Source organism: Phocoena sinus, chromosome 3 (assembly GCF_008692025.1).
Source record: "Phocoena sinus isolate mPhoSin1 chromosome 3, mPhoSin1.pri, whole genome shotgun sequence".
Classification (NCBI taxonomy): Eukaryota; Metazoa; Chordata; class Mammalia; order Artiodactyla; family Phocoenidae; genus Phocoena; species Phocoena sinus.
In genome coordinates, this window is record NC_045765.1 from 24,909,430 (window position 1) to 24,937,309 (window position 27,880).

Sequence of the window (27,880 nt, forward strand, 5' to 3'; positions counted from 1 at the left end):
AATTAATTGGTTTGGGTTTTAATTTCAGTTGGGGTTTCCATTTAAATTGGGTTTGGTTAAAGGCCCTGCTAAAATGGGGGAGAGACAATTCTAGAAGCGAAAGTTCTCTGACTTGGAGGTCAGCCGTGTGGTCCAGCTGCCGACTGATTCAGTTAAAGGGAGTGGGCTCGAGGCTTCCTCCTGGCTCGTGGCTGTTCTGCAGGAGGTAGCATTGTGAATGACAGCAGCCACTGCACTTGAGAGCTCAGCACGGGGCCTGTACTGCAAAATGCTTAAAAGCAACCACAGATGTGGCGCCTTCAATCATCCCAAAGTACAGCCCAGCAAACAGAGGCTCAGGTGGGAGGTGGGGAGCTGGTCAGACTCCAGACTCTGAGCTCTGAATCCCGCATGCCATTCTGCCCTCGCGGTGGGAGCTTTGGCCTGCTTGTCCTCAGGAAGGGCAGACCGCATCCCCTGCCCATCTCACAAATCGTGAGATCTTCGTGAACTCACTGTGGGTCACCTGGTTGGCCACACTGAGGACCTCATCCCCAACCAAGGCTGAATTTACGGAAGGTTCTGCATCTTTTTTTCTTTTTCCTTCTGTCACTTAACTTGGTGAAAATGACACAGCAGAGACTCAAAAACATTGGCCAAATGAAAGGGAGCCAAAGGAGAGGCAGTCAGCCAGCACAGTTAGCTTTGGGAACAGAAAGAAAGCACAGTTTTAACAGGTCACCAGGACAAGCGGAGATGGCAGCAGCTTTGATGTATAATCATCTTCCTTAGGATAGGGGGTCTGTCCCTTCTCTTCTTAAAAAGACACTAAGGGTTAAAAAGAAAACAGTAATTTTTTTTTTTTTTCTTTTAAATAAAGGTTGACCCACCCACAGCCGGGTCCCCACCTCTTCTCAAGGGTATTGAGAACATCCTTTGCTGACGGGCTGGCAGTGAGTCAGGGAACGAGGCTCTTCTGATAAGAGTCCACGGCTGCGTCAGCACCCTTGGCTTGACGGGGAGCCTGTTACCCCCAGGCGGAGGCCCTGTGACCAGGAGCAGCTCTAGTGTGAGGGCTGCACGCAGGCCTCCTTCCTCCCCCGCCATCTCCAGCCAGCCTGCATTTCTGGTTGCTAGCCTGGCTCATCTTGAACTGAGTCCTGGGACACGTGAGCTGGATGCTGTAGGGTGATGGGCTGCAGGGTGACCTTTCAGGGCCCATAGCATCCAGAGCTCCTGGGCGAGGTGCTATGGGAAGAGGTGGGAGCCTGCAGGGGAGGGGAACCCAGGCCTCAGGGCCAAGGGCAGCCTGCTGGGCTCGACTGAACGGGCACGGGGGTCAGCGTGGACTTTGAGGGCAGAGGCCTCCTGCTGGGCGCCACCCTGGCTCTCCCTTCACTCTCAGGCTGGCAGGCCCTCGGAAAGGCCGGCCTGGACTGCACCAGGAAGGGCCTCGGAAACCAGTGAGAGGTCGCAGGGGAGGGGTCGTGATGACTTCCGTGCAGGCCCACGGGCCTCATCCGAATCAGGATGGAGGACCTTCAAAGGGTATTTAAATACCCTTAACTCCTCCTGGAGGAGTTCTGGCAGCACTGTGTAAGCAACCACACGTGAAAGGCATGCTTATTCGTAGGGAAAAGTAAAGATAAAGATTGTGAATAATCTCATGGTGGCTCCGGATGGGCATGGCCTCCTGTGAAATTCAGGTCAGGTCAGATTTGGCTGCCAAAGCAGTTATGAACTCCGGTTTTCCGGGCTCTTTGGGTTTTGGCATTGAGGATAAAGAGATCGTGGTCTGCAATAATAAGTATCAAAAATAAATACCAAGTGTTGAACCCTTGCCACGAGCCGGGTGGTGGTGTATGCCCCACCACCATCGCACCTTTGGAACCTCCTCTGACAGGTCGAGGAAGCTGAGGCTCGGAGAGGACAAGGGACTTGCCCAGGGTCACAGAGCCAGTAGGTGGTAGAGGGAAGATTGGAACCCAGCTCGCTCTTTCTGACGCCGCGTCTTGTGTGTGAGAGAGTGCTGGCAGCCAGCGAGCAGGGGATGGGCCGTGTCTGAAGGGCGAGATCAGGGAGAGGAAAGGGCCCAGCGTCAGACACTCAGCCCCCCCACCCCCACCCCGCCCATTGAAAAGCTTGAGGCAAGAGGGGGACAATGGACAGTCGCCTCCTACCTGGATGGGGCTGAGGCTCTGGGGCCAGGAGGGCTGTGGGCTGCACCCTCTGTGTCACCTGTGGATTCTTAGCTGTGATGCTGAGCTTTGCCTGATGATCTGCCCTGGCCAGAACTCGAGGCTGCACAATAAGACCCTCAAGAGGACACGCAAGTTTGTGGTGGATGGCGTGGAGGTGAGCATCACCACCTCCAAGATCATCAGTGACGATGAGAAGAAGGACGAGGAGATGAGATTTCTCAGGTAAGCCCGGGAAGGGCCGCTGATGGTGGTGAGAGAGTGGGGATGCGGTGAGAGGGATGGGCGTGGGTCCTCCTGGTGCAAGAGCTGTTTGTCTGTCTACAGCATCAAGTGTGGGATCAGGGACACAGAAGGAAGCTGGCTTTGCCTGAGATCCTGCATTCTCTAACCCACCCAACCCCCTCATCCACCAATCCATCCACCCACCCATCCATCACCTACCCACCTACCCAGCCCTCCACCCTCCCCTCCAGCCAGCCAGCCATTCACCCATGTATCCATACCCCCCAGCAGGTTGGGGGACATGGTGGTGACCCAGGTAGTTGAGGCTGTTGCCTTTGTAAAACTTACACCTCATGGGCCAACAAACAGCACACAAGATAATTCCCAACTGTGGTACATGCTGTGAAGGGAATAATATGGGTGAAAGGATAGTGAGCCCCTGGGCCGGGGTCGGGGACGCCGCTCTGTGGGAAATCCCCTGAGCCAGAGCCAGGAGGTTGAGAGGAGCTGGCCACGAGCAGAGCCGGGGGATCACGGAGGGACCTGCGAGGCCAAGGCCTGAGGGTTGACCGCGTGGCTTGTTTAGGGACCTGAGAGGGCAGGGCTGGAGTGTGGAGTGTAAGGTGGGAGGGAAAGGATGGGGAGCCGTCCCAGGACGTGCAGGGCCAAGGTCATGTTGGCCCGTGGGCAGGGGTGGAAGAGTGTGGATTTCATCCCCAGTGTAGCTGGAGTGAAGCAGGTGGAGAGTGACCAGCGGTAACATCCCTTTAGAAAGCCAGCTCCGCTGCCGTATGAATCTGGGCGTAGAGGTGGGGCAGGACTGATGCAGGGATCCAGGGAGACCCCGGCCAGGATGGTGGCCAGACAGAGGGAAGAAGTGGTTGGATGCAGCATGCATTTTGGAGGCAAACCCCATGAAACTGGAAGGGATTGGTGTGGGGAGGAGAGTGTTAGGCAAAGCTGTTTGCTAGGAACTGTCTTTGCACTTTTAAGGCGCCCTGACAGCCCTCCTCAGGGAGACCCTATCTCGGCCGTTCTGTAAATTAGGAAACTGTTTCTTTTCTTTTTTTTTTTTTTTAACTTTTTTTTTTAAGGTAGAGTTTATTAATTTATTTATTTTTGCGGTGTTGGGTCTTTGTTTCTGTGCGAGGGCTTTCTCTAGTTGCGGTGAGCAGGGGCCACTCTTCATCGCGGTGCATGGGCGGCTCACTATCACGGCCTCTCTTGTTGCGGGGCACAGGCTCCAGACGCGCAGGCTCAGTAGTTGTGGCTCACGGGCCCAGTTGCTCCGCGGCATGTGGGATCCTCCCAGACCAGGGCTCGAACCCGTGTCCCTTGCATTGGCAGGCAGATTCTCAACCACTGCGCCACCAGGGAAGCCCTAGGAAACTGTTTCTTGGTGGGAACTTACCTGCCTCAGGTCATCCAGGTGAGAAGCTCTGTCTGTGTGAGGATTCTACCCAGCTTCCACTGGACCAGGAAGCTTGCTGGGGGGCTGCCAGGGGTGGGGGTGAGGGGCTTTGCAGTTAGGGAGGGAGGCCTTGGACCCACGAATCTCCCTTGAGGCCAGGCCTTTGAAGGCTAAATTCATGATTGATTTGTAACATATCATATCAAACACATTCATATCTTTAAAAAGCACAGGGACTTCCCTGGTGGTCCAGTGTTTAAGACTTCACACTCCCAATGCAGGGGGCCCGGGTTCAATCCCTGGTCGGGGAACTAGATCCCACATGCGTGCCACAGCTAAGACCCAGTGCAGCCGAAAATAAGTAAATAAATATTAAAAAAAAAAAGAAACAAGGCCTGATTTTCCTAGAGGGGTGGGATAGGGAGGGTGGGAGGGAGACGCAAGAGGGAGGGGATATGGGGATATATGTATACGTATAGCTGATTCACTTTGTTATACAGCAGAAACTAACACACTATTGTAAAGCAATTATTCTCCAATAAAGATGTAAAAATAAATAAATAAAATAAAAAGGAGAGAAAAAAAAGAAAAGCATAGACATCCCAAAGCCAAACATAAACAGTTTTGGATGGCTGGGGGCATTTCTGCCCTCTAGGAGCCAGGGGGGTGAGAGGCAGACTTTTCATTGGTGGAGTTTCTGCGTGCATGCATATGCGTGCACACACACGCACGTACGCACGCACACACTGGTGTCCTCATCTATGTGCGCTGGAGAGGCTTGAGGCTGGGGGAGGGGTGGGTGTGGTTGCTCTTGGACGATGACGCCACCTTCTGTTTTAATGGTCACCTCGGAGGTGACCTGTACTCCTCACTCTTCAGACACCAAGGGCTCAGTTTCCTTTCCATCACCTCGCCTCTGGGCAGTTCAGGTTCCTGGGGTTGAAATTCCAGACCCAGCACACCCTGTCTAGAAGCGATGCCTCTGGCCCTGGCACTGGGCCTCCACCTTCCTCCCAAGCAGAGGAGTGGGTGCCACTTAGGTTTGGAAGGTGAGATTTAGCCGCGGTGGAGAAGAGGTGCTCACAGTGAGAGAACAAGGCTTTGCTTGTTTGCCTGCTGTGGTCTGAAGGTCTGCACGTCCTGTCAATGTGGCCAGGCCGCCAGGCTGCAAGCTGTGGCGGGCTCTGGCCCACGTCCCTGGTCGTACCTGCATCCTAGCATTTCCGGAGGATTGGGTGACACGTAGGCTTTTGAATGGTGTCACCGGATAGTTGCTCTCACAGATTGAGGCTGCTAGGTCAGAGTTCCTTCTGGTTTTGCCTAAAATTGCTGGTTCTTTCCTTCTTAAGCCTGTGTCTGCCTGCCTTTCCCTTGTGAGAACTCAGGTTGGTCAAGGAGGAAACGTCAGAACCTGGCTGCTTACCTCCTTCTCTGTTCGTTTTTTGGTCAGTTGTTCTCTGAGCCTTAGTCTCTCTTGTGTCAGGGTCTCCCTCTCTTTGTCAGCTCTCAGCAATCACCTCCTGCCTCCTCTCTTCCCAAACGCAGAGGCTCCCGAGGAAGCTTTCTTCTGTGCCTCTAGAAAGCATTTCTGGCTTTTCCCAGAGACTGGGCAGCCTTTACCTCTTCTTCTCGTTATCATTCGAGAAGTTACCACTTGGGGAGTGATTGCCATGTGCCAGACAGACACTACAGGTATCATCTCATGTAACCTTAAAGAACCTGAGAGGTAAAGATTATCTCCCCATTTTACAGATGCAGGAACAGAGCCTGCACAGACTGAGCGACTGCCTAAGGGAAAGTGAGCTGAGCTAAGATTCAAATAAGGCCCCCCGACCCCTGAGAGCGTGCAGGCCTCTCCTGCAGCTGTTCCACTCAGAGCTGTGAGGAAAGCCCCACAGCGGGGGTGGCCATGGTACAGGCTGCAGACGCTGTTCACAGTCAGGAGGCCCAAGTTCTTTCTGCATCATTTTAATTTCTGATTCCATAAACGATACGTATCAATTTTTAATGGACTTGCCCAGAAAGAAACACAATTGGTGGGGTTTATCCCACCAGTATTTTTTCTGTGTACACACATACACACAGTGACAATAGGTATGTTACCAAATGAAGGTACACTGTGTGGTTGGGGTCAAATTTTTATTGTATTTACATTTTGAATAGGTAATATCGTGGTTCAAATCTTCGACAAGAAAAAGAGGGTAAACAGCGAAAAATTTCCCTCTCTCACTTTTCTGCCAGCCATCCAGCTCCCCTCCTTGTGTTAATATTTTACAGTGTAATCCTTCCAGAAACACTCAGTGTTTAAATAGGAAAGTAAACGCACACATACACATGCGCACACACATACAGGGTCCTTTTTGTTTTTCACCCAGGTGGTAGGTAGCATAAGAGACCCACACTCTTCAACACCTTGCTTTTTTCATTCAGGGATCCATCCCTATCTGTTCATAAAGAATTGCTGCATTTTTTCATAGATTTTTTTTTTTTTTTTTTTTGCGGTATGCGGGCCTCTCACTGTTGTGGCCTCTCCCGTTGCGGAGCACAGGCTCCGGACGCGCAGGCTCAGTGGCCATGGCTCACGGGCCTAGCCGCTCCGCGGCATGTGGGATCTTCCCAGACCGGGGCACGAACCCGTGTCCCCTGCATCGGCAGGCGGACTCTCAACCACTGCGCCACCAGGGAAGCCCCATAGATTTTTTTTTTCCATGTAATTCAGTATCTCCGAGCTAATTTAAAGATTTTGTCTTTTGTTTCAGGTCTGTCCGTGTTCTGTGCCGCTTTTTAAAATTAGAATATTCCTGTTTTTCTTATGGATTTGGAAACACCCTTTATATATTAAAATTATTAATGTTTTGCCCGTCCATAAATGTCCAGTAAAGTCTGAGTTCTAAGTTCGCGTCCTGCCTCTCCCCCAGTCTTGTGTGACGCCTCTCCACGCCCCAGCCTTCAGTGTCCCTAGCTAGGAGTTATATGATCACTGAGGGCACTTTCTGACGGAAATGTCCACATCCTTCCACCCTTCAGGCGCCAGGAACTCCGAGAACTTCGGCTGCTCCAGAAAGAAGAGCATCGGAACCAGACCCAGCTGAGCAGCAAGCATGAGCTGCAGCTGGAGCAGATGCACAAGCGTTTTGAACAAGAAATCAATGTGAGCGTGAGAAAAGATGGGTCCCTGTAGGGCTTCTTGCTTCCATGTTTTCTTTGAGCGGAAGTTGCAGAGTGAGGATGATTGGGCATGGAGAATAATTCACAACAATTGCCCGATTCCTCTGTTTCCTGATCTCATTAGGCGTTGACTTATAAACACAGCATTGCACGAAGGTCACGATGCGCCTCTGAGTCACACAGGAGGATCTCTAGAGGGGCCATAACCTTTACTGAGCCCCAGGCAACAGCCCTGCGAGGTAGATGGTCTGGTCTTCCTTTTGCACATGAGCAAAAAGACTCAGAGAGGTTCAGTGACTTGTCCCAGGTCACACAGCAAAGAGGTGGTAGACCTGGGATTCAAACCCGGGTCTGAGCACGGGCTCTGGGCTTTCCCCATCTCCCTCCCAGGTATAAGGTGACTTTCCTGAATTTCCCTTTCTGCTCCTTCCAGGCCAAGAAGAAGTTCTTTGACACAGAGCTGGAGAACCTGGAGCGTCAGCAAAAGCAGCAAGTGGAGAAGATGGAGCAAGACCATGCTGTGCGGCGCCGGGAGGAGGCCAAGCGGATCCGCCTGGAGCAGGAGAGGGACTACGCCAGGTTCCAGGAGCAGCTCAAGCTGATGAAGAAGGAGGTGAATACGTGTTGGGTGGAAGCAGGGGTGTCTAGGAGGATTAGGACCCTCTCAGTTGCAAGTAATCAAAACCCAACTCAACCTGGCCTCAGAAACAGAGGGAATTCGGGGGAGCTTGTATACATGAAGAGCTCACATCCAGCTATGTCTGGATCTACACCCTCCCACTGTGCCATTAGGAGCCCCTTCCCCATCATTTGGGCTCTGCTTTCCTCTGTGTGGATTTGGTTTCAGGCAGGCCCTCGCCATGTGGCCTCAGGCAGCTTCCTGTACATCCCCCCAGCTTAGCAGCCCTCGCTGAGAGAGAGCAGGAGGAAGGAAGGGATGGCAGTTCAGGGAAACTTGAGATGCTATCTCCAGAGGGGCAGTGGGTGCTGGATGGGTGCCCTACTCTCCCTTCCCCCAGAACAGCAGCCCCCTAGTTTGGACCTATGTGCCTGTTCTCCCTCTTTTCCCATCCAGCTGGAAGGAGAAGTGGGAGGTGGCAAAGAGGTAGATGGTCCTGAGACAAGGGAAGGGTGGCGTATTTCTCAGCCTGCCCAGGGAAGGGCATTTGGGTCCCAGAGAGCAGCTCACACCTCCCCCTGTGGAGCCAGACACTAGGAAGCTGGGACAGACTTTCTTTCCTAAACTCTCAGGAGGAAGGAGGGGGATGAGGAGGGTAGAAGCCCTGGGGCAGGTATACCAATCAAGGCTGCTTCCCAATCTCCAGATGGGAGCAGCAGGTGAACAGCTTCCGTGGTGCTCGGGGACCTCAGAACCCAGCTCCTAGACTTGACTGTGACGGACATGACATTTGGTGTATCCAAGGGCCCTCCGGTGGCTGCCTGTGGGAACCGGGGCCACTGGCTGGCTGAGCAGGGCCAGGGCTGGGATGAGACAACTTGTCTAGGGCACAGAATTTAAGGAGGTGCCAAAAAACTCCATAATCAAGATAAATAATATTCTGATGCAGTGTTTTCAAATAAAAATTCATGTAAAATATTCATGATGAACAGAATATCAGCTATTTAAAACAGAGGCAGGGGACTTTCCTGGCGGTCCAGAGGTTAAGACTCAGCACTTCCAGTGCAGGGGGCGCGGGTTTGATCCCTGGTCGGGGAACTAAGATCCCACGTGATGCGTGGTGCAGCAAAAAATAAATGAAATGAAATAGAATAAAATAAAATAGGCAGGATCCGACAGGGCTGGGGTTAGTGTGAGGCGATGAGGCTGAGCCCTGCAAGTATAGGACTTGACCCGGTCTGTATTTGAATTTTGTTCATAATTTTTTTTTGGCATGAATTTTGAGTTTTTAAAATTGTATTTATCTTGATTACTGAGTTTTTTGGCATTCCCTCTTGTGCCTGAGGTGAGTGTCTTGACTTATCCTGGTCCTGAACCTCCTGCTGAGAGATGGGCCAGTGGGCTGAGATGTGTGTGGGGGACGAGGGAGAAGCTGATACTAAGCACATCCCCAGCCCCAGTGCTGGGAGCACAGACTTGGTTCCAAGTCTCGGCTGTGTGGCTCAAAGTGAACTGCTGGGCTTTGGACAAGCTACAGGCAGACCTTGTTTTAATGCACTTCGCAGATACTGTGTTTTCTTTTTTTTTTTTACAAATTGAAGGTTTGTGGCAACCCTGTGTTGAGCAAGTCTTTCTGCACCATTTTTCCAACAGCATTTGCTCCCTTCCTGTCTCTGTGTCACATTTTGGTAATGCTTGCATATTTCAAACTTTATCATTATGATTACATTTGTCACGGTGATCTGTGATCAGTGGTCTTTGATGTTACTTTTGCAGAAAGATTACAACTCGCTCAGATGATGATGAGCATTTTTTTAGCAATAAAATATTTTTTAAGTTACGTACCGTTGTTTTTTTTTTAGACATAACGCTGATGCACACTTAACAGACTACAGTATAGTGTAAAGATAATTTTTTCTATGCACTGGGAAACCAAGATATTCACGTGACTTGCTTTATTGAGATGTTTGCCTTATTGTGGTGGTCGGGAACCGAGCCAGCAATATTTTTTGAGTTCTTGCCTGAGTTCTGGCTGCCTTCTGTCACAGTGAGTTATTCAGCTACTGTTCTGTTGAATATCTACATGTGTGGCACTGTAGGAGGTGCCAGGGATACTGTAATGAACAAAATAGATAGGGTCCCTACACTCAAGGAGTTGTTAATTGCCAGGGAAACCAGAAAAAAAAAAAGCACAACATCAAATAAAAAAACACTTGCCCATTGCGTACATGCTGTGAGAGCAAATAGGTTGGTTAACTAGAGAAGTTACGGAGAGATCAGTATGGGACATTTAGGCTGAGACCAGAAGGATGTTTCTAGGAGGGTGGAACGGCATGTGCAAAGAACATTCCAGTAATAAGAACATGCCAGGAGGCTGGAACAGCATATGCAAAGGCCCTGAGCTGTGGGAAAGAGCTTGGAAAGAACTGAAAAAATGATCAGTGTGGTAGGAGCTTAGGAAGCAATTGGGAGATTCGGACGAGATGAAATCAGACAGGTAGAGAGGGGCCAAATCACGGAGGGAGGTGAGTCAGAGGCAGGAGTTTGCTGTTTGATTCGGTGCTGTTTACCGTGCATTCCTCTCAGATATTTTGAGCATTAAATGAGAAGCACCCAGTGTCTGCCCCAGAACAAGTACCCCGCGGATTCCAGTTTCCTCTTGGCGCCTCACCCCATCACGTACGCGCACCCTTTGTACGTGTGGGTGGGGGAAGGAGTTGTGGGGACTTTAAAAGTGGAAAAAAGAGGAGGTGCCTGGGACGGGGAGGTGTGAGGGGTCGCCACGGAGTTCCTCGCCCTTGGCCGGCACCGACCTTTAACAAAGGTGGACGTTCTTGTTGTTGGCAGCATTCTAGGAGGGTTTTCAAGCCTGTCAGTGAATTCTGAGGCAGTGCGTGGGATCTGGTACTTGGGCTTCTACTCAGATTCACTTTTTAGGTTTTTCTTTTTCCCTGGGTGTTTTTCTTCAAAAAGTTTTCATGGAAAGAAAAAGCTTGACCTCTTTGCCCTTTTGGCTTCTGCCGTTTGCTATGACTGTGACCCTGTCACTGTCCTCCCATGAGGCATTCTTGCTGCCAGGACTCCGGCTCGCTGACTGAACAGAGCTGCCGGCTTTAACCTGCTTCATGGTGGAGCCAGGCAAAGTGTAGGCGGCTTGTGCTGCTTCCGGTTCCCAGAGCTAGCTGCAGGGGTTTTGTTACTTAATTAATCAGTATATATTTTTAGAGCTCCTACTGTTTGTCACCCCTGTATTAGGCAGTGATGAGCAAATCTTACACAGCCCCTGTCCTCAGATTTGCCATTGTTGTAAGAGGCTGTCAATGCGGAGAGAGTTGCATGTTACATGGTTATAAGAAGTTTGAGAACATACTACATTTTTATCAGAGGGAGTAAAGGGGGAAGGTGGTCTTTTCCACTTGTAAAGAGAGAAGCAAGTTCTTTTAGGACGGCATCATAGGGAAGTGGTTGTGTGGGCCTGGAGTCAGAGAAACCCGAGTTTGAATCCCGACTCTGAGCTCAGGCAAGCTGCTGCAACTCACGGAGCCTCTGTCTCCTCTGTGAAAGCAGGTAATGACAGGATCACTCATGAAGCTGTTCTGGATAGAGACTAAATGACAGAACCAGGCCCCTGGCACCTGGTAAGCACTTACTGCATGCTGGCCCTTTCGCTTATTCTTACCATTATCATTATTATCAGTTTCCAAAGTAAGGTCTAGAGATTCTTGCTGGTGGGGGCCGGTGAAGGGCTTTGCTTCATGGTACCCCCCCCCGCAAGGTGTCCCAAGATTCCACGTCCTGCCATTGCCTACTGCACAGTCCGAAGACCTTTGATCACAAAGGTCACCTGTGTGAGGGCTGCTGGCGAAGCCCAGCAGGGAGGCTTGGGTACGCCCTTGGATTGGTGGTTAGGATGCACCAGCAGGGGTGAAGGACAAAAGCGGGCATGAGTAGGACCCCCAGTTGAGCAGGCTCTGAACTACCCACAGATGCATTAGCCAGCCCAGTGGTGCATCAGAGGAATCCACACGTGGATGCTGGAGAAGAAGACCATACACAGACCCACGTGGGCGAGCAAGGAAGGGTTCACCCTGTCCATCTCCCTATGATCCACTGAATGTGAGAAAGCCAGTCGTGGTGTGATCTCAGGCATAGAAAACGTACAAAAATAACAGAGGGTAAAACTTGAGATGCCTCATGGGACCTCTTTCATGGTTACTAATGACCTTCCAGCATTTAGGAGGTATGCATATAGGAAAAATCATTATTCGTAAGCTAGTTGAATGGGGACGTGTTTGTTCTTCATTGTTGTTTCAAGTAATTAACTAAATCTAGTACTGTGTGTGTCTACATATAGAAATAGAATAAATGTATAATTGTGTTCTATGAGAATGGAATTGATGGTCTGGTCCTCAGTCTCCATACACACAGTACACTTAACATCCACGAGAAACTCAGTGGACAATTGTAACTTACTTCTTAGATCATCTAAGTTTGAAAACAAATTCGATCAGTCTTGAAGGAAATCTTTCCAGAACTCTTTGTTTTCCTGCCTTCCTAGGCAAAACTCATTAAACATAATTTAACTATTTCTTAAATAGTTTGGATCTCTATAACATCAGAGAGTTATATTCCTGGAAGGACCCTAGAAGTTTTAGTTAAAAGCCAGATCATTTTTTCTGATGAGAAAATGGGAAACGAGTCCAGGGACTGTTCCAAAGATGTGCAGTTGGACCAGAAAGCAGAATTTCTGACATGTAGTAGAAAGCCTCTCTTTATAGGCCTCAGCCAGAGCGGCGCTGGTCCATCCCTGTCCTCAGGGGTTACTTATGAGCAGGTCCAGGTGTCCCTTTGCTAAGTAGCTCCATGTGACTCTACTCTGAATGTTCTTTTGCTTTCTCCCTCCGTTGTCAGTGGTATAAGAGTTCTTACTGTTTTCAGTGCCTTTAGCAGAAACCTCCAAACCCTTTTCTAAACTGCTGTTTCTCATCTTCTGTCCTGGAAAACCACATCATCAAGCTTGAAAAGCACACTTCTAAGCTAGTGCATCCTTTCAATTGCATGATGCCTTGAATGGGGCTGTCAGAGGCGTTTTGACGAACACCTGACTGGTGCTGAATTATGGTTAAGTACCATATTATCCAAGCGAGCCCTTGGAAATGGAAGGTGAAGTGGCACAAATGAGATTTTTGAGATATTTTATGAGGACTTCTAACACAGTGATTCTCAACCAGGGACTCTTTTGCTCACCACGGGACATTTGGCAGTGTCTAGAAACATTTTTGTTGTCACAACTGGGGAGAGGGTGCTACGGCATCTAGTGGGTAGGGGCAGCGATGCTATTAACATCCTGCCTGGTGTGTAGGACATCCCTCGCAACAAGGAATTATCTGCTTCCAAAGGCAGTAGGGCCAAGGTTGAGAAACCCTAATCCAAGGCCATTAAAGCTAAAGAACAAAGGGGCAGAATTCAGATTACAAACCTAAAACCATGAAAGAAAACACCCAAGAACTGGAAGAAGAGACAATAAAGAATAGCTGGTAGGGGCTTCCCTAGTGGCGCAGTGGTTGAGAGTCCGCCTGCCGATGCAGGGGACACGGGTTCGTACCCCGGTCTGGGAAGATCCCACATGCCGCGGAGCGGCTGGGCCCGTGAGCCATGGCCGCTGGGCCTGCGCATCCGGAGCCTGTGCTCCACAACGGGAGAGGCCACAACAGTGAGAGGCCCGCGTACCGCAAAAAAAAAAAAAAAAGAATAGCTGGTAGGATTTTGGGGTCAGATGATAGTGTATGTTTAACTTTAGGAGAGGCCGCCAAACTTTCCCAAAAGAGTCTGTATTATTTTACATCCAAGACAATGTGTGAGAGTTCCAGTTGCTTCACATCGTCACCAGTACTTGGTATTATCAGTTTTATTTTTTCTGTTTTAGCCATTCGGATAGGAAGTGGTAGCTCATTGTGGCTTTATTTGCATTTCATTAATGACTAAAGTTGAGTATCTTTTCCTGTGTTTTTTTGCTATCTACATATCTTTTTTGGTGAGGTACCTGTTTAAACCTATTACCCACTTATTTAACTGGGTGATTTGTTTTTTTATTACTGAACTGTGACAGTTATTTTTACATTCTGAATACAAGTACTTTTGTCAGTTATATATTTTGCAAATGTTTGCTCCCAGTCTGTGGCTTGTCTTTTGATTCTCCTAACAGTGTCTTGCATAGAGCGGAAGCAGTTAATTTTGGTGAAGTCCAACTTATCATTTTTTCTTAGGGATCGTGCTTTTAGCGGCTTATCTAAGAAATCTTTGCGTAACACAAGGTCATATGGTTTAGATGTTTTATAATTTTAGGTTTTATATTAAATGCATAATGTATGGGTGAGTTTCACTATTATTATCATTATTGTTTTGCCTGTGGATGTCCAGTTTTCTAGCACCATTTGTTGAAAAGACTGTGCTTTCTCCACTGACTTGCCTTTGCATCTTTGTGCAAAATCAATTGACCACACATATATGTGTCTGTACCTGGACTCTCTGGGCTGTTCTTTTGATCTGTCTTTTACCAGTTCTACAATGTCTTGATAAATACATTTTTACAGTAAGTCTTGAAATCAGGTAGTGTGAGTCCTCCAACTTCGTTCCTTTTTTCAAAATTGTGTTGGCTATTCTAGTTCCTTTGCCTCTCCATATACACCATAGAATCAGCTTGTTGATTTCTATAAAAATGTCTGCCGGGATTTTTTTTTTTTAAACATCTTTATTGGGGTATAATTGCTTTACAATGGTGTGTTAGTTTCTGCTTTATAACAAAGTGAATCAGCTATACATATACATATGTTCCCATATGTCTTCCCTCTTGCGTCTCCCTCCCTCCCACTCTCCCTATCCCACCCCTCCAGGCTGTCACAAAGCACCTAGCTAATATCCCTGTGCCTTGCGGCTGCTTCCCCCTAGCTATCTCTGCTGGGATTTTTGATTGAGATTGAGTTGAATCCATGGATCAAGTTAGGGAGAAGGGAATTTGAACAATATTGAGCCTTCCTTTCCGTGAACACGGTACATCTCTCCATTCATTTAGGTCTTTGACATCTTTCCTTAGTGTTCTTTTTTAGTTTTCAGCATACAGATTCAGCATATATCTTGTTAGAATTATTCTTATCTCATATTTTTTTTGGTGCTGTTGTGCAAGGTGCTATTTTTTAATGTCAATTTCTTTTTTTTCTTCCTTTGTGAGTATACCAGCATTTATTTTTAATTAATTAATTAATTTTTTAAACATCTTTATTAGAGTATAATTGCTTTACAATGTTGTTTTACTTTCTGCTGTACAACAAAGTGAATCAGCTGTATGTATACATATATCCCCATATCCCCTCCCTCTTGTGCCTGCCTCCCACCGTCTGTATCCCACCCCTCTAGGTGGTCACAAAGCACCAAGCTGATGTCCCTGTGCGAGGCAGCTGCTTCCCACTACCTATCTATTTTACATTTGGTTGTGTATATACGTCAGTGCTACTCTCTCACTTCATCCCAGCTTACCCTTCACCCTCCCTGTGTCCTCAAGTCCATTCTCTACATCTGCATCTCTATTCCTGTCCTGTGCCTAGGTTCATCAGAACCATTTTTTTTTTTAGATTCCATATGTATGTGTTAGCATATGGTATTTGTTTTTCTCTTTCTGACTTACCTCACTCTGTATGACAGACTCTAGGTCCATCCACCTCACTACAAATAACTCAGTTTCGTTTCTTTTTATGGCTGAGTAATATTCTATTGTATATCTGTGCCACATCTTCTTTATCCACTCATCTGTTGATGGACACTTAGGTTGCTTCCATGTCCTGACTATTGTAAATAGTGCTGCAGTGAACATTGTGGTACATGACTCTTTTTGAATTATGGTTTTCTTGGTATATGCCCAGTAGTGGGATTGCTGGGTCATATGGTAGTTCTATTTTTAGTTTTTTAAGGAACCTCCATACTGTTCTCCATAGTGGCTGTATCAGTTTACATTCCCACCAACAGTGCAAGAGGGTTCCCTTTTCTCCACACCCTCTCCAGCATTTATTGTTAGTAGATTTTTTTTTTTTTTTTTTTTTTTGCGGTACGCGGGCCTCTCACTGTTGTGGCCTCTCCCGTTGCGGAGCACAGGCTCTGGACGCGCAGGCTCAGCGGCCATGGCTCACGGACCCAGCTGCTCTGCGGCATGTGGGATCCTCCTGGACTCCCCTGCATCGGCAGGCGGACTGTCAACCACTGCGCCACCAGGGAAGCCCTGTTTTAGGTATTTTTTGATTTCCTCTTTGAATTCTTCAGTGATCTCTTGGTTATTTAGTAGCATATTGTTTAGCCTCCATGTGTTTGTATTTTTTACAGTTTTTTTTCCTGTAATTGATATCTAGTCTTATAGTGTTGTGGTCAGAAAAGATACTTGATACAATTTCAATTTTCGTAAATTTACCAAGGCTTGATTTGTGACCCAAGATATGATCTGGCCTGGTGAATGTTCCATGAGCACTTGAGAAGAAAGTGTATTCTGTTGTTTTTGGATAGAATGTCCTATAAATATCAATTAAGTCCATCTTGTTCAATGTGTTATTTAAAGCTTGTTTTTCCTTATTTATTTTCCTTTTGGATGATCTGTCCATTGGTTTAAGTGGGGTGTTAAAGTCCCCCACTATTACTGTGTTACTGTCGATTTCCCCTTTTATGGCTGTTAGCATTTGCCTTATGTATTGAAGTGCTCCTATGTTGGGTGCATAAATATTTACAATTGTTATATCTTCTTGTTGGATTGATCCCTTGATCATTATGTACTGTCCTTCTTTGTCTCTTATAATAGTCTTTATTTTAAAGTCTATTTTGTCTGTTATGAGAATTGTTACTCCAGCTTTTTAAAAATTAATTAATTTATTTATTTTTGGATGTGTTGGGTCTTCGTTTCTGTGCGAGGGCTTTCTCTAGTTGCAGCAAGTGGGGGCCACTCTTCATTGCGGTGTGTGGGCGTCTCACTATCGTGGCCTCTCTTGTTGTGGAGCGCAGGCTCCAGACGCGCAGGCTCAGTAGTTGTGGCTCACGGGCCCAGTTGCTCTGCGGCATGTGGGATCTTCCCAGACCAGGGCTTGAACGCTGCTTGAATCCCCTGCATTGGCAGGCAGATTCTCAACCACTGCGCCACCAGGGAAGCCCCTCAAACTTTCTTTTGATATTCATTTGTATGGAGTATCTTTTTCCATCCTCTCACTTTCAGTCTGTATTGTCCCAACGTCTGAAGTGGGTCTCTTGTAGACAGTGTATATATGGGTCTTGTTTTTATATCCATTCAGCCAGTCTCTGTCGTTTGGTTAAAGCATTTAATCCATTTACATTTAAGGTAATTATTGATATGTCTGTTCCTATTACCATTTTCTTAATTGTTTTGGGTTTGTTTCTGTAGGTCTCTTCCTTCTCTTGTGTTTCCTGCCTAGAGAAATTCCTTTAGCATTTGTTGTAAAGCTGGTTTGGTGGTGCTGAATTCTCTTAACTTTTGCTTGTCTGTAAAGGTTTTAATTTCTCCATCGAATCTGAATGAGATCCTTGCTGGGTAGAGTAATCTTGGTTGTAGGTTTTCCCCTTTCATCACTTTAAATATGTCCTGCCACTCCCTTCTGGCTTGCAGAGTTTCTGCTGAAAGATCAGCTGTTAACCTTATGGGGATTCCCTTGTATGTTATTTGTTGCTTTTCCCTTGCTGCTTTTAATATTTTTTCTTTGTATTTAATTTTTGATAGTTTGATTAATATGTGTCTTGGTGTGTTTCTCGTTGGATTTATCCTGTATGGGACACTCTGTGCTCCCTGGACTTGATTGACTATTTCCTTTCCCATGTTAGGGAAGTTTTCAACTATAATCTCTTCAAATATTTTCTCAGACACTTTCTTTTTCTCTTCTTCTTCTGGGACCCCTATAATTCGAATGTTGGTGCATTTAATGTTGTCCCAGAGGTCTCTGAGACTGTCCTCAATTCTTTTCATCCTTTTTTCTTTATTATGCTCTGTGGTAGTTATTTCCACTATTTTATCTTCCAGGTCACTTATCCTTTCTTCTGCCTCAGTTATTCTGCTATTGATTCCTTCTAGAGAATTTTAAATTTCATTTATTGTGTTGTTCATCATTGTTTGTTTGCTCTTTAGTTCTTCTAGGTCCTTGTTAAATGTTTCTTGCATTTTCTCTATTCTAGTTCCAAGATTTTGGATCATCTTTACTGTCATTACTCTGAATTCTTTTTCAGGTAGACTGCCTATTTCCTCTTCATTTGTTTGGTCTGCTGGGTTTTTACCTTGCTCCTTCATCTGCTGCGTATTTCTCTGTCTTCTCATTTTGTCTAACTTACTGTATTTGGGGTCTCCTTTTCGCAGGCTGCAGTTTCATAGTTCCCATTGTTTTTGGTGTCTGCCCCCAGTGGGTAAGGTTGGTTCAGTGGCTTGTGTAGGCTTCCTGGTAGAGGGGACTGGTGCCTGTGTTCTGGTGGGTGGGGCTGGATCTTGTTTTTCTGGTGGGCAGGGCTGCATTTGGTGGTGTGTTTTGGGGTGTCTGTGAACTTAGTATGATTTTAGGCAGCCTCTCTGCTAATGGGTGGGCTTGTGTTCCTGTCTTGCTAGTTGTTTGACATGGGCTGTCCAGCACTGGAGCTTGCTGGCCGTTGGGTGGAGCTGGGTCTTAGCATTGAGATGGAGATCTCTGGGAGAGCTCTTGTCAATTGATATTACATGGGGCCAGGAGGTCTCTGATGGTCCAATGTCCTGAACTCGTCTCTCCCACCTCAGAGGCTCAGGCCTGACACCAGGCCAGTGTACCAAGACCCTGACAGCCACACGGCTCAGAAGAAAGGGGAGAATAAAAGAAAGAAAAAATATTTTTTTAATAAAAAAATTAAAAATAAAATAATTAAAATTAAAAAATAATCAAAATTAAAAAATTAAAAAGTAGTAAAAAAAAAAAAGAAAGAGAGCAACCAAACCAATAAACAAATCCAGCAATGATAACAAGCGCTAAAAAGTATACTAAGATAAACATAAAAATCTGAAACAAGTCAGTTGCAGACAGGAAACCCCAAGTCTACAGTTGCTTCCAAAGTCCACTGCCTCAATTTTGGGATGATTCGTTGTCTATTCAGGTATTCCAGAGATGCAGAGTACCTCAAGTTGATTGTGGGGATTTAATCCGCTGCTCCTAAGGCTGCTGGGAGAGATTTCCCTTTCTCTTCTTTGTTTGCACAGCTCCTGGGGTTCAGCTTTGGGTTTGGCCCCACCTCTGCGTGTGGGTTGCCCTCAGGCTTCTGTTCCCGCCCAGACAGGATGGGGTTAAAGCAACGGCTGATTAGGGTACTCTGGCTCACTCATGCCGGTGGGGTGGGGGAGGAGGAAGGGGTACAGTAGTTATAATTGGAATGCGGGGCAAGCCTTTGGCGGCAGAGGCTGGCGTGGTGTTGCAACAGCCTGAGGCGTGCCGTGTGTTCTCCCGGGGAAGTTGTCCCTGGATCACGGGACCCTGGCAGTGGCGGGCTGCACAGGCTTGCGGGGGGTGGGGGTTGGGCATGTGGATAGTGACCTGTGCTTGCACACAGGATTCTTGGTGGCTGCAGCAGCAGCCTTAGCATTTCACACCTGTCTCTGGTGTCCAAGCTGATAGTTGCGGCTCGCACCCGTCTCTGGAGCTCGTTTAGGCATTGCTCTGCCTTCTGTGGGCAGACGGGGAAGGAATCCCCTCTCCTCGTGCACCCCGAAACAATGGTCTTTTGCCTCTTAGGCAGGTCCAGAATTTTTCCTGGACTCCGTCCCGGCTAGCTGTGGTGCACTCAGGCTGTGTTCATGCAGCCAACCCCAGTCCTCTTCCTGGGACCAGACCACCGAAGCCTGAGCCTCAGCTCCCAGCCCCCACCTGCCCCAGCGGGTGAGCAGACAAGCTTCTCAGGCTGGTGAGTGCTGGTTGGCACTGATCCTCTGTGCGGGAATCTCTCCACTTTGCCCTCTGCACCCCTGTTGCTGTGCTCTCCTCCGTGGCTCCAAAGCTTACCCCCCACCCCCACCCCACCCCGTCTCCGCCCGTGAAGGGGCTTCCTAGTGTGTGGAAACTTTTCCTCCTTCACAGCTCCCTCCCAGAGGTGCAGGTCCTGTCCCTATTCTTTTGTCTCTATTTTTTCTTTTGCCCTACCCAGGTGTGTAGGGATTTCCTTGCCTTTTGGGAAGTGTGAGGTCTTCTGCCAGCCTTCAGTAGGTGTTCTGTAGGGGTTGTTCCACACGTAGATGTATTTTTGATGTGTTTGTGGGGAGGAAGGTGATCTCCATGTCTTACTCTTCAGCCATCTTGAAGGTCCCCCTTAATGTCAATTTCTAATGTCAGTGTTAGAGTATAGAAAATAGTGGTATATTGATCTTGTATACTGACCTCACTAAACTCACTTACCAGTTCTAGTACTTTTTAAAATATAGATTTCTTGGGATTTTCTACATAGACAACAATGTCTGCAAACAGAGTTTTATTTCTTCCTATATGCTTTTTGTTTCTTTTTCTTGCTTTATTATGCTGGCAAGGACCTCTAGTGGGATGTTGAATAGGAATAGTAGAGTGGACATCCTTGCCTTGTTTCCAGTCTTAAGGGGAAAACATTTAGTATTTCATAGTTAAGTATGATGTTAGCATTAGGGTTTTTTGTAGGTGCCCTTTCAGATTAAGGAAGTTCCCTTCTGTTCCTAGTTTGCTAATAGATTTTGTCATGAATGGATGTTGCATTTTGTCAGATGTTTTTCCTATATCAATTGATGTGATCATATAGTTTTTCTTCTTTAGTCTATTGATATTGTGAATTACATGGCTTTGTTTTCAAATATTGAATGAGCTTTACATTCCTGGGATAAAGCCCACTTGGTCATTATGTAGTTTACTTTTTATATATTACTAGATTGAATTTGCTAATATATATTTTTTTGAGTATAATTGCTTTACAATGGTGTGTTAGTTTCTGCTTTATAACAAAGTGAATCAGTTATACATATGTTCCCATACCTCTTCCCTCTTGTGTCTCCCTCCCTCCCACCCTCCCTATTCCACCCCTCCAGGTGGTCACAAAACACCAAGCTGATCTCTCTGTGCTACGCGGCTGTTTCCCACTAGCTATCTACCTTACGTTTGGTAGTGTATATATGTCCATGCCTCTCTCTCGCTTTGTCACAGCTTACCCATCTCCCTCCCCATGTCCTCAAGTCCATTCTCTAGTAGGTCTGTGTCTTTATTCCTGTCTTACCCCTAAGTTCTTCATGACATTTTTTCCCCTTAAATTCCATATATATGTGTTAGCATACAGTATTTGTCTTTCTCTTTCTGACTTACTTCACTCTGTATGACAGACTTTAGGTCTATCCAACTCATTACAAATAGCTCAATTTCGTTTCTCTTTATGGCTGAGTAATATTCCATTGTATATATGTGTCACATCTTCTTTATCCATTCATCCGATGATGGGCACTTAGGTTGCTTCCATCTCCGGACTATTGTAAATAGAACTGCAATGAACATTTTGGTACATGACTGTTTTTGAATTTTGGTTTTCTCAGGGTATATGCCCAGTAGTGGGATTGCTGGGTCATATGGTAGTTCTATTTGTAGTTTTTTAAGGAACCTCCATACTATTCTTCGTAGTGGCTGTACCAATTCACATTCCCACCAGCAGGAATTTGCTAATATTTTGATGAGGACTTTTGAGTCTATTTATGAAAAGGATTTGGTCAGTGGTTTTAATGTCACTCTGGTTTTAGTCATCTATTTCTTCTTGAATGAGCTTTGGTAGTTTCTTTCAAGGAATTTGTCCATTTCACCTAAGTGGCTGAATTTACTGACATAAAGCTGTTCATAGGATTCCTTTAGTATCCTTTCTAATGACTGTAGGATCTGTAGTGATGTCTCTTTCACCCTTCATACTGGTAATTTGTGTTGTAGTATCCTCTTCCTCTCCCTCCTCCTTTTTCTTCTCCACTTCCTCCATCTTCTCTGTCAATAATCTGACTAAAGGTTTATTAATTTTATTGACTTCTGCCTGATTCTTTAGCCAGAAACACAATGTTTCTTACAGTTTTAGCCACTGCATCACTGTCTAGGACAGGGGCAAAGCCAGGAGAGCAAAAGGAAAAAAAAAAAATCCCAGGAAACTCACCCCCGGTACCAGCCCCTTCTATACGTTTTGACTCCCTTTCATAGCCGCCTGATTTTGTTTACTTTTCAGAGTCCTCAGTTAGTTGCCTTTTGTATTTTATCCAGAGTTTTCCACTGTAATCAGCAGGAATGAGAGGCTGCACTGGCGTACCTCACCATGCCAGAAGTAGAACTCTCCTGGAATGCTCTTTTTTGATCATGGACAAGTATGGAATAATCCTTCACTACCTGCTCCTAAGAGCCCTGTCAGTGAGTGCATGTTTTGGGGTGTCAGGTAACTGTGAAGGTATGCGTTACTCAGAGAAAACTGAGGAACTGTAGCTTCCTTATAGTGAAGTGTCATGAATCTCTTCTTCTTCTGTTATAAAAAACAGAGAGCCAGTTCCAGCTGGCCTGAGAATACTACTAGTTCACCATCTGCCCACCTGGAATCTTTTGGAGTCTCAAAGACATCAAACCAAGAACTCCCGTCTCTGACCAGGAGGGTGGAAGTGTCACCAGGCATCCTTCATCTCTTAACATTGCTTCCATGCATTGATTCTGTCTCAGGCAGACCCCTCCAGGGTGGTCCACCATGGCCTACATCCTCCCAGCTCAGCAACCCCAAAGGACAGAGAGCGGCTTCCCCCAGTAATTCCAGCACCCATCCTGAAGCTCTCACTAGCCCAGCGAAGATCACACGCTCATCTCTGAACCAATCCCAGATGCCAGGGCATGGCATATGCTGATTGACAGCATGGATCATATGCCCAGCCTAGAGTCAGATGGGGCTGGGGGCATCAGCCATGCCTGAACCTCAGAGGCTGAGCAGGGGCTACCTAATGCATGCATTCTCAACCGGGGTGATATCACCCCCAAGGAATTAAAAACGTCTTAGATATTACAATAGTCTAACAGATTGACAGTATATCTGTGGGATTAAAATTTCATGGTGTTGGTTAATTAGGGGAAAAATGTGTAAAAGGGCTTCTGAGGGGGCAACAATTTAAGAAGAGGTTGAGAAACACTGTCCTAAAAGAAACTGAGGTGCTGTCATCAGAAGAAGGGGGATGGATACCAAACAGCAAAAACAGCATCTGTCTGCTCTGAAGGAGTCTGGAAACTGGAGCCAGCAGCAGACAGGTGGCCAGTAGGTGCCATCTGTCAGCAGAGTGGAGAGCAGCGTCGGGGCTAGTGCCTAGAAAGCTGAGCCTCATCTTCAGTCTCCCTGGCCCAGGAGTTCTGGGGTTGAAGGCTTACTCAGTATGAAGTGTGGAGGTACGCTGACCTAGCCATTCTCTGCTGTCTCTGGTGCAGGTGAAGAATGAGGTGGAGAAGCTCCCCAGGCAGCAGCGGAAGGAGAGCATGAAGCAGAAGATGGAGGAGCATGTGCAGAAGAAGCAGCTTCTCGTGAGTCCTTGCCCCTCAGCTGGGGAGTAGAGGGGCTGGGGAGTCTCAGGTTTGAGTCCCTGAATGGTGGCCAGAGCTCTTCTCTGTCTGTGCCCATGCCCTGCCCTTTGGATACTCACCTATCTCTCATTCTGAATAAATCAGACCATCCGGATTAATCCTCCCTGTTATCATCTCCCCCATGCAGCCTTCCTTGATCGCCCTTGCTCCAGCTGGAAGTGAACTCTCCCATCTCTAGGAGATACCACAGACCTTTACATCCACCTCTCCCAAAGCCTTTAGCGCTTCCCGCCTTGTTTTAGAGCTGTTTGTACATCCCATCTCCTTGACCAACCCAGTACATCCCTCTGCCCACTTGGCATCTTTTGGAGTCTCAAGGACACCAAACCCAGATCTCCCTGACCTGGTCCTGTTCTCGTGTTCTGAGGGGACACCGTCCTCCACTGTGATGTCAGGCCAGAAGCCTTGTTATTCCTGACACCCCTTTTCCCTGCAATCCTTCATCGCCTCTTGAAGCTTGAGTTTTCTTTTTTTTTAATCTCCAAACTCTCTCTGGATCCATCAACTTGTCAACATCTCTGTGACTCCCTAGCCATTCTTGTCTTTTGCCTGGACTACTGCAGTAGCCTCCCAGCTAGTTTCCCTCCAGTTCTTGCAGTTCTTTCTCTCATACCAGTTGTTGTGATCAATACGAATTCCAGATCTGATCATGGCACCCTTCCCCAACAGCCCTGGGCCTTTAAAACCTTCAGTGGCTCCCACTTTGTCCATAAGATCAGATCAGCCTTCTCACATGCTTTCAGGGCCCTATAGGTCGCGTTCTTGTCAGCCTCTCCCAGCTACACTCAGTCCCCTCTACCCCAGCCTCGGTAGCCTTTTCACTTCATGTTCTCATTTTGTCCCACTTCCTCTGCCCCCAAATGCAAAGAAAATTAGAGTCTACAATTACAATTGTTTTGTATGTTCTCTGGTTTAGCATTCATGGCTTACCAGGATAGGTGCTGTTTGGTTTCCCCTTTACCGAGGAAGAAGCTAAGGCTCAGAGAGGTAACACTGCACAGTTAACAGTGGGGTCCAAGGCCTCAAGCGGAGTCTGACTCCAGGACACCATCATACTTCCCTCCAACCTGTCCCTTGACAGGTTGATTAGAAAAAGCATGCAGGGCTAGGGAGGGTGGGGAGACAGGCCCTAGTCCCCACAGAGGGAGAGAAGACTGGCCCTTTTAGGAGGCCACTGTGGCAGTTGCATCAAGAGCTTCAAAAATGTACACATCCTTTGGCCTAGATTTTCTGCTTCTAGGACTAATCTTGAAGATGAATCATCACAGAGGTTCAAGGACATTTAGCTACCAGAATGTGAAGAGCAGCAGTATCTAAAATAAAGAAAACCTATAAACAACCTATTATATATTGGGTAGATAAGTTGGGTATAGCTGGCTCTACCATGAAATATTTTCAGCCATTACAACTTATTTTTGATAGGAGATTACATTATGACATGGAAAGGTCTTTTTAATAATTTTTAAAAGTTGTGGTAAAATAGACATAACATAAAATTTGGTATCTTACCCATTTTTAAGTGTGCACTTCAGTGATATTAAGTACATTCACATCATGGTGAGTACCATCACCATGATCCATCTCCAGAACTCTTCATCTTGCGAAACAGAAACTCTGTACCCATTAAGCAGTAATTCCCCATGACACCCTGCCTCCAGTCCCTGGCAACCACCATTCGATTTTCCGTCTCTACAAATTTGACCTCATGTAAGTGGAATCATACGGTATTTGTCCTTTTGTGTCTGGTTTATTTCACTTACCTTGTCCTCAAGATTCATTCGTGTTGTAGCATATATAAGAATTTCCTTCCTTTTAAAGGCTGAATAATATTTCATTGTATGTATATACCACATTGTGTTTATGCATTCATCTGTTTATGGACACTTGAGTTGTTTCCAATCCCTTGGCTATTGTGAATAATGCTGCCATGAATAAGGGTGTACAAATATTTCTTCAAGTCTTTTAAAATAATCTTTGTGAAACAACAACAGATGTAAATACATTTATATAGATACACCAAAACCAGTTGCTAGCATTGAGTGATAAGATTAGTGCAAATTTTTAGTTTCTTAACATGTTTCCTAAAATTTTTATTAAAAAAAATTTATTTTTTTATTGAGTATAGTTGATTTACAATGTTGTGTTAGTTTCAGGTGTACATATATATAAATATGTATATGTATATGTGTGTGTGTATATATATATATATTCTTTTTCAGATTCTTTTCCCTTATAGGTTTTTTTGTTTGTTTGTTTTTGGGGTTTTTTTGGCTGTGCCCCATGCGCAGCTTGCGGGATCTTAGTTCCCTGACCACGGATCGAACCTGGGCCCTCAGCAGTGAAAGCTCCAAGTCCTAACTGCTGGACCACCAGGGAACTCCCCCTTATAGGTTATTACAAAATATTGAGTATAGTTCCCTGTGCTCTACAGTAGGTCCTTGTTGGTTATCTACTTCACATATAGTAGCTAAAAATTTTTAATTTAAATTTCAGTTCTTTACTCTTTATTAAGGAAAGTTTAAAACATAGGCAGAAAGGGGTATAACAGTATAATGAATCCCCATGTACCCATCACCTGATCTCAGTAATTATTAATTCCTGCCCACTCACTGCCCCACTCTACTGTATTATTTTGAATCAAATCCCAGACATCGTATCATGTCACCTGTTAATATCTCAATATGTATCTCTAAAAAAAATAACCACAGTACCATGAACACGCCTAAAATTTTAAATACTTAATAGGACCGGGACTTCCTCGCCAAGCAGAAGGAGGACCTGGAGTTGGCGATGAAGAGGATCACGGCCGATAACAGGCGGGAGATCTGCGGCAAGGAGCGCGAGTGCCTCACTAGGAAGCAGGAGCTCCTTCGAGGTGGGTGCCCGAGAGCGGGGCGCGCATGTTGGCCCAGACTCTCCATGAATGTACATGCCAGCCCCGGGCAAGGAAGAACTGCTAGGTCTTCTCCACCCTAAGACCAAACATCAGCCTTTATGGTGAAACATGAGGAAAATCCCCACTGAAGTCAGGACTGAGGCAGAGACACCAGTTAGCAACAACAGTATCTGACACTATTGTGGATGTCGAGGAAGGGAAAAAAAAAAAGGAAGCGATGTAGAGTGGGTGGGAATTGCACGTGAGCGAGCTGGGTTAACGGGGGTCGGGGGGCAGTACTGAGAGCCGCTCCTAGCAGCCAGCACGTAGTGAGCGACTCCTCTGCCTAGCCACGTGCCTTAATCTTACACCTTAGTCACCCTGCATCCTATCTGTAACCCTGCATGGCAGGCCCTACTGTCCTCCCCATTTCTATAGATGAGGAAGTTGATGTTTGGAGAGTGACTCTTCTTTGGCCTGGGTTGCACAGTTAATGAGGGGTAGAGTGGGCCTTGGATGCACACCTTATCTTGAAGCCAAGCTCTTAACTACCCTTGTGTAGGCAGGTTTGCATGCTGGTGAGTCCTTCCCAGCATTAGACTGTCCGGGGACAACAGTGTGAGCCACCACCCAGAAGGAGGAGGGCAGGGGAGACCCTGGGAAAGAAGGGGATCAGAGAGGGGGCTTATGTATCTGGATGATGTCACTCAGCTGAGGAAGCTCTGGGGTAGAGAGCTCTGGAGGGTGCAGGGCTTGGGGTCTGTATATAGCCCCCAGGCTATCTAATTTATGGCTAGCAGATGTTGGGTACAACTTTATGGGGTATGCAAAGCAAGCAGGCTCCAAATGGCTGGAAGTCTGTTGTTGGAACTGCATTTAAAACAACTGGATGGGTGAAAATTAGAGTTTGGTGCCTGTGGGCTTGGGAGCTAATGGTCCCTGTCCGTTGTAAAGATGTAAACATAGGACTAATATACGAGTGCTGTCTCTGGCTCATTATTATAACAGGGGCCACAGCCAGGACTCTGATGGCCAGGGCAGTTAAAACAGTATAAACCACTCAGTACTGGATGTGGGCCAAGAAAAATGGGGTCCTTGGTATTCCGACATTCTGAATAGAGCCACGGATGCTTCAGAAAAGCCCTTGTTTCCTTTTCTTATCATGTGATGGCCTGTAAGAACCATCCTCCCTGTGGGACTGGGGTTCTGATTTTGGTTTAGAAGCCAAATCACTGTTTTGATGTTCTGTGGATAGAGGCTGGCTTCCATGGAACAGGAGTGCAGTGAAATAACTTCGCAGTAGGCTGAGCATGACCAGCTGTATCTTGCAGGGCGTGAGCTTCTCCATCTGACACCAGCTCCCTGCCCTGTCCTGAGCACAGGGGTCGGTTAACAGACTTCCAGTGATAAAATGCCAGAGAACTGTTTCAATAATGCATATATGGGACATGAAGGGTCTCACCTATTTTTCAAAGGAGGAAATAGTGACAAGAGGCTGTCTTCTTCATGGGGTTTCCACGTGAGCCCTTCCTATTTACCCATTAGGAAAGCAGAGGTGCAGTGTAGACTGAACATAAAAGTATCTTCCAAGGACATTTTCCCTCCGTGGTGTGTTTGTGCCCATTTGGCAGAGATGGAAGGTGAGGCCTGGAGAGGATTTTGTGTTCATCTCAAATCCCAGTGATGCAGCTGGGTTTTAGCCTCTGGTTTCTCTGGCTCCTGACTCCAAACACTTCTGCTCTACCATGCTGCTGGGTGCTGTCATCCCTGGAAGTT

The 27,880-nt window shown here is 46.7% G+C and overlaps 1 protein-coding gene across 2 annotated transcripts in view; it reads left to right on the plus strand.

Annotated features, from left to right (window-relative positions):
* Positions 1–27,880, plus strand: part of STK10 (serine/threonine kinase 10) — a 121,244-nt gene that overhangs the window by 81,308 nt on the left and 12,056 nt on the right. For both annotated transcript variants that reach the window (XR_004349138.1, XM_032626199.1), the window contains exons 10-14: positions 2,272–2,402; positions 6,841–6,964; positions 7,415–7,594; positions 23,077–23,169; positions 25,975–26,104. Coding sequence is in view for 1 of the 2 variants with exons in the window: in XM_032626199.1 (XP_032482090.1) it covers positions 2,272–2,402; positions 6,841–6,964; positions 7,415–7,594; positions 23,077–23,169; positions 25,975–26,104 (658 nt within the window). In the remaining variant the exon portion in view is untranslated. The remainder of the gene's footprint in view (positions 1–2,271; positions 2,403–6,840; positions 6,965–7,414; positions 7,595–23,076; positions 23,170–25,974; positions 26,105–27,880) is intronic.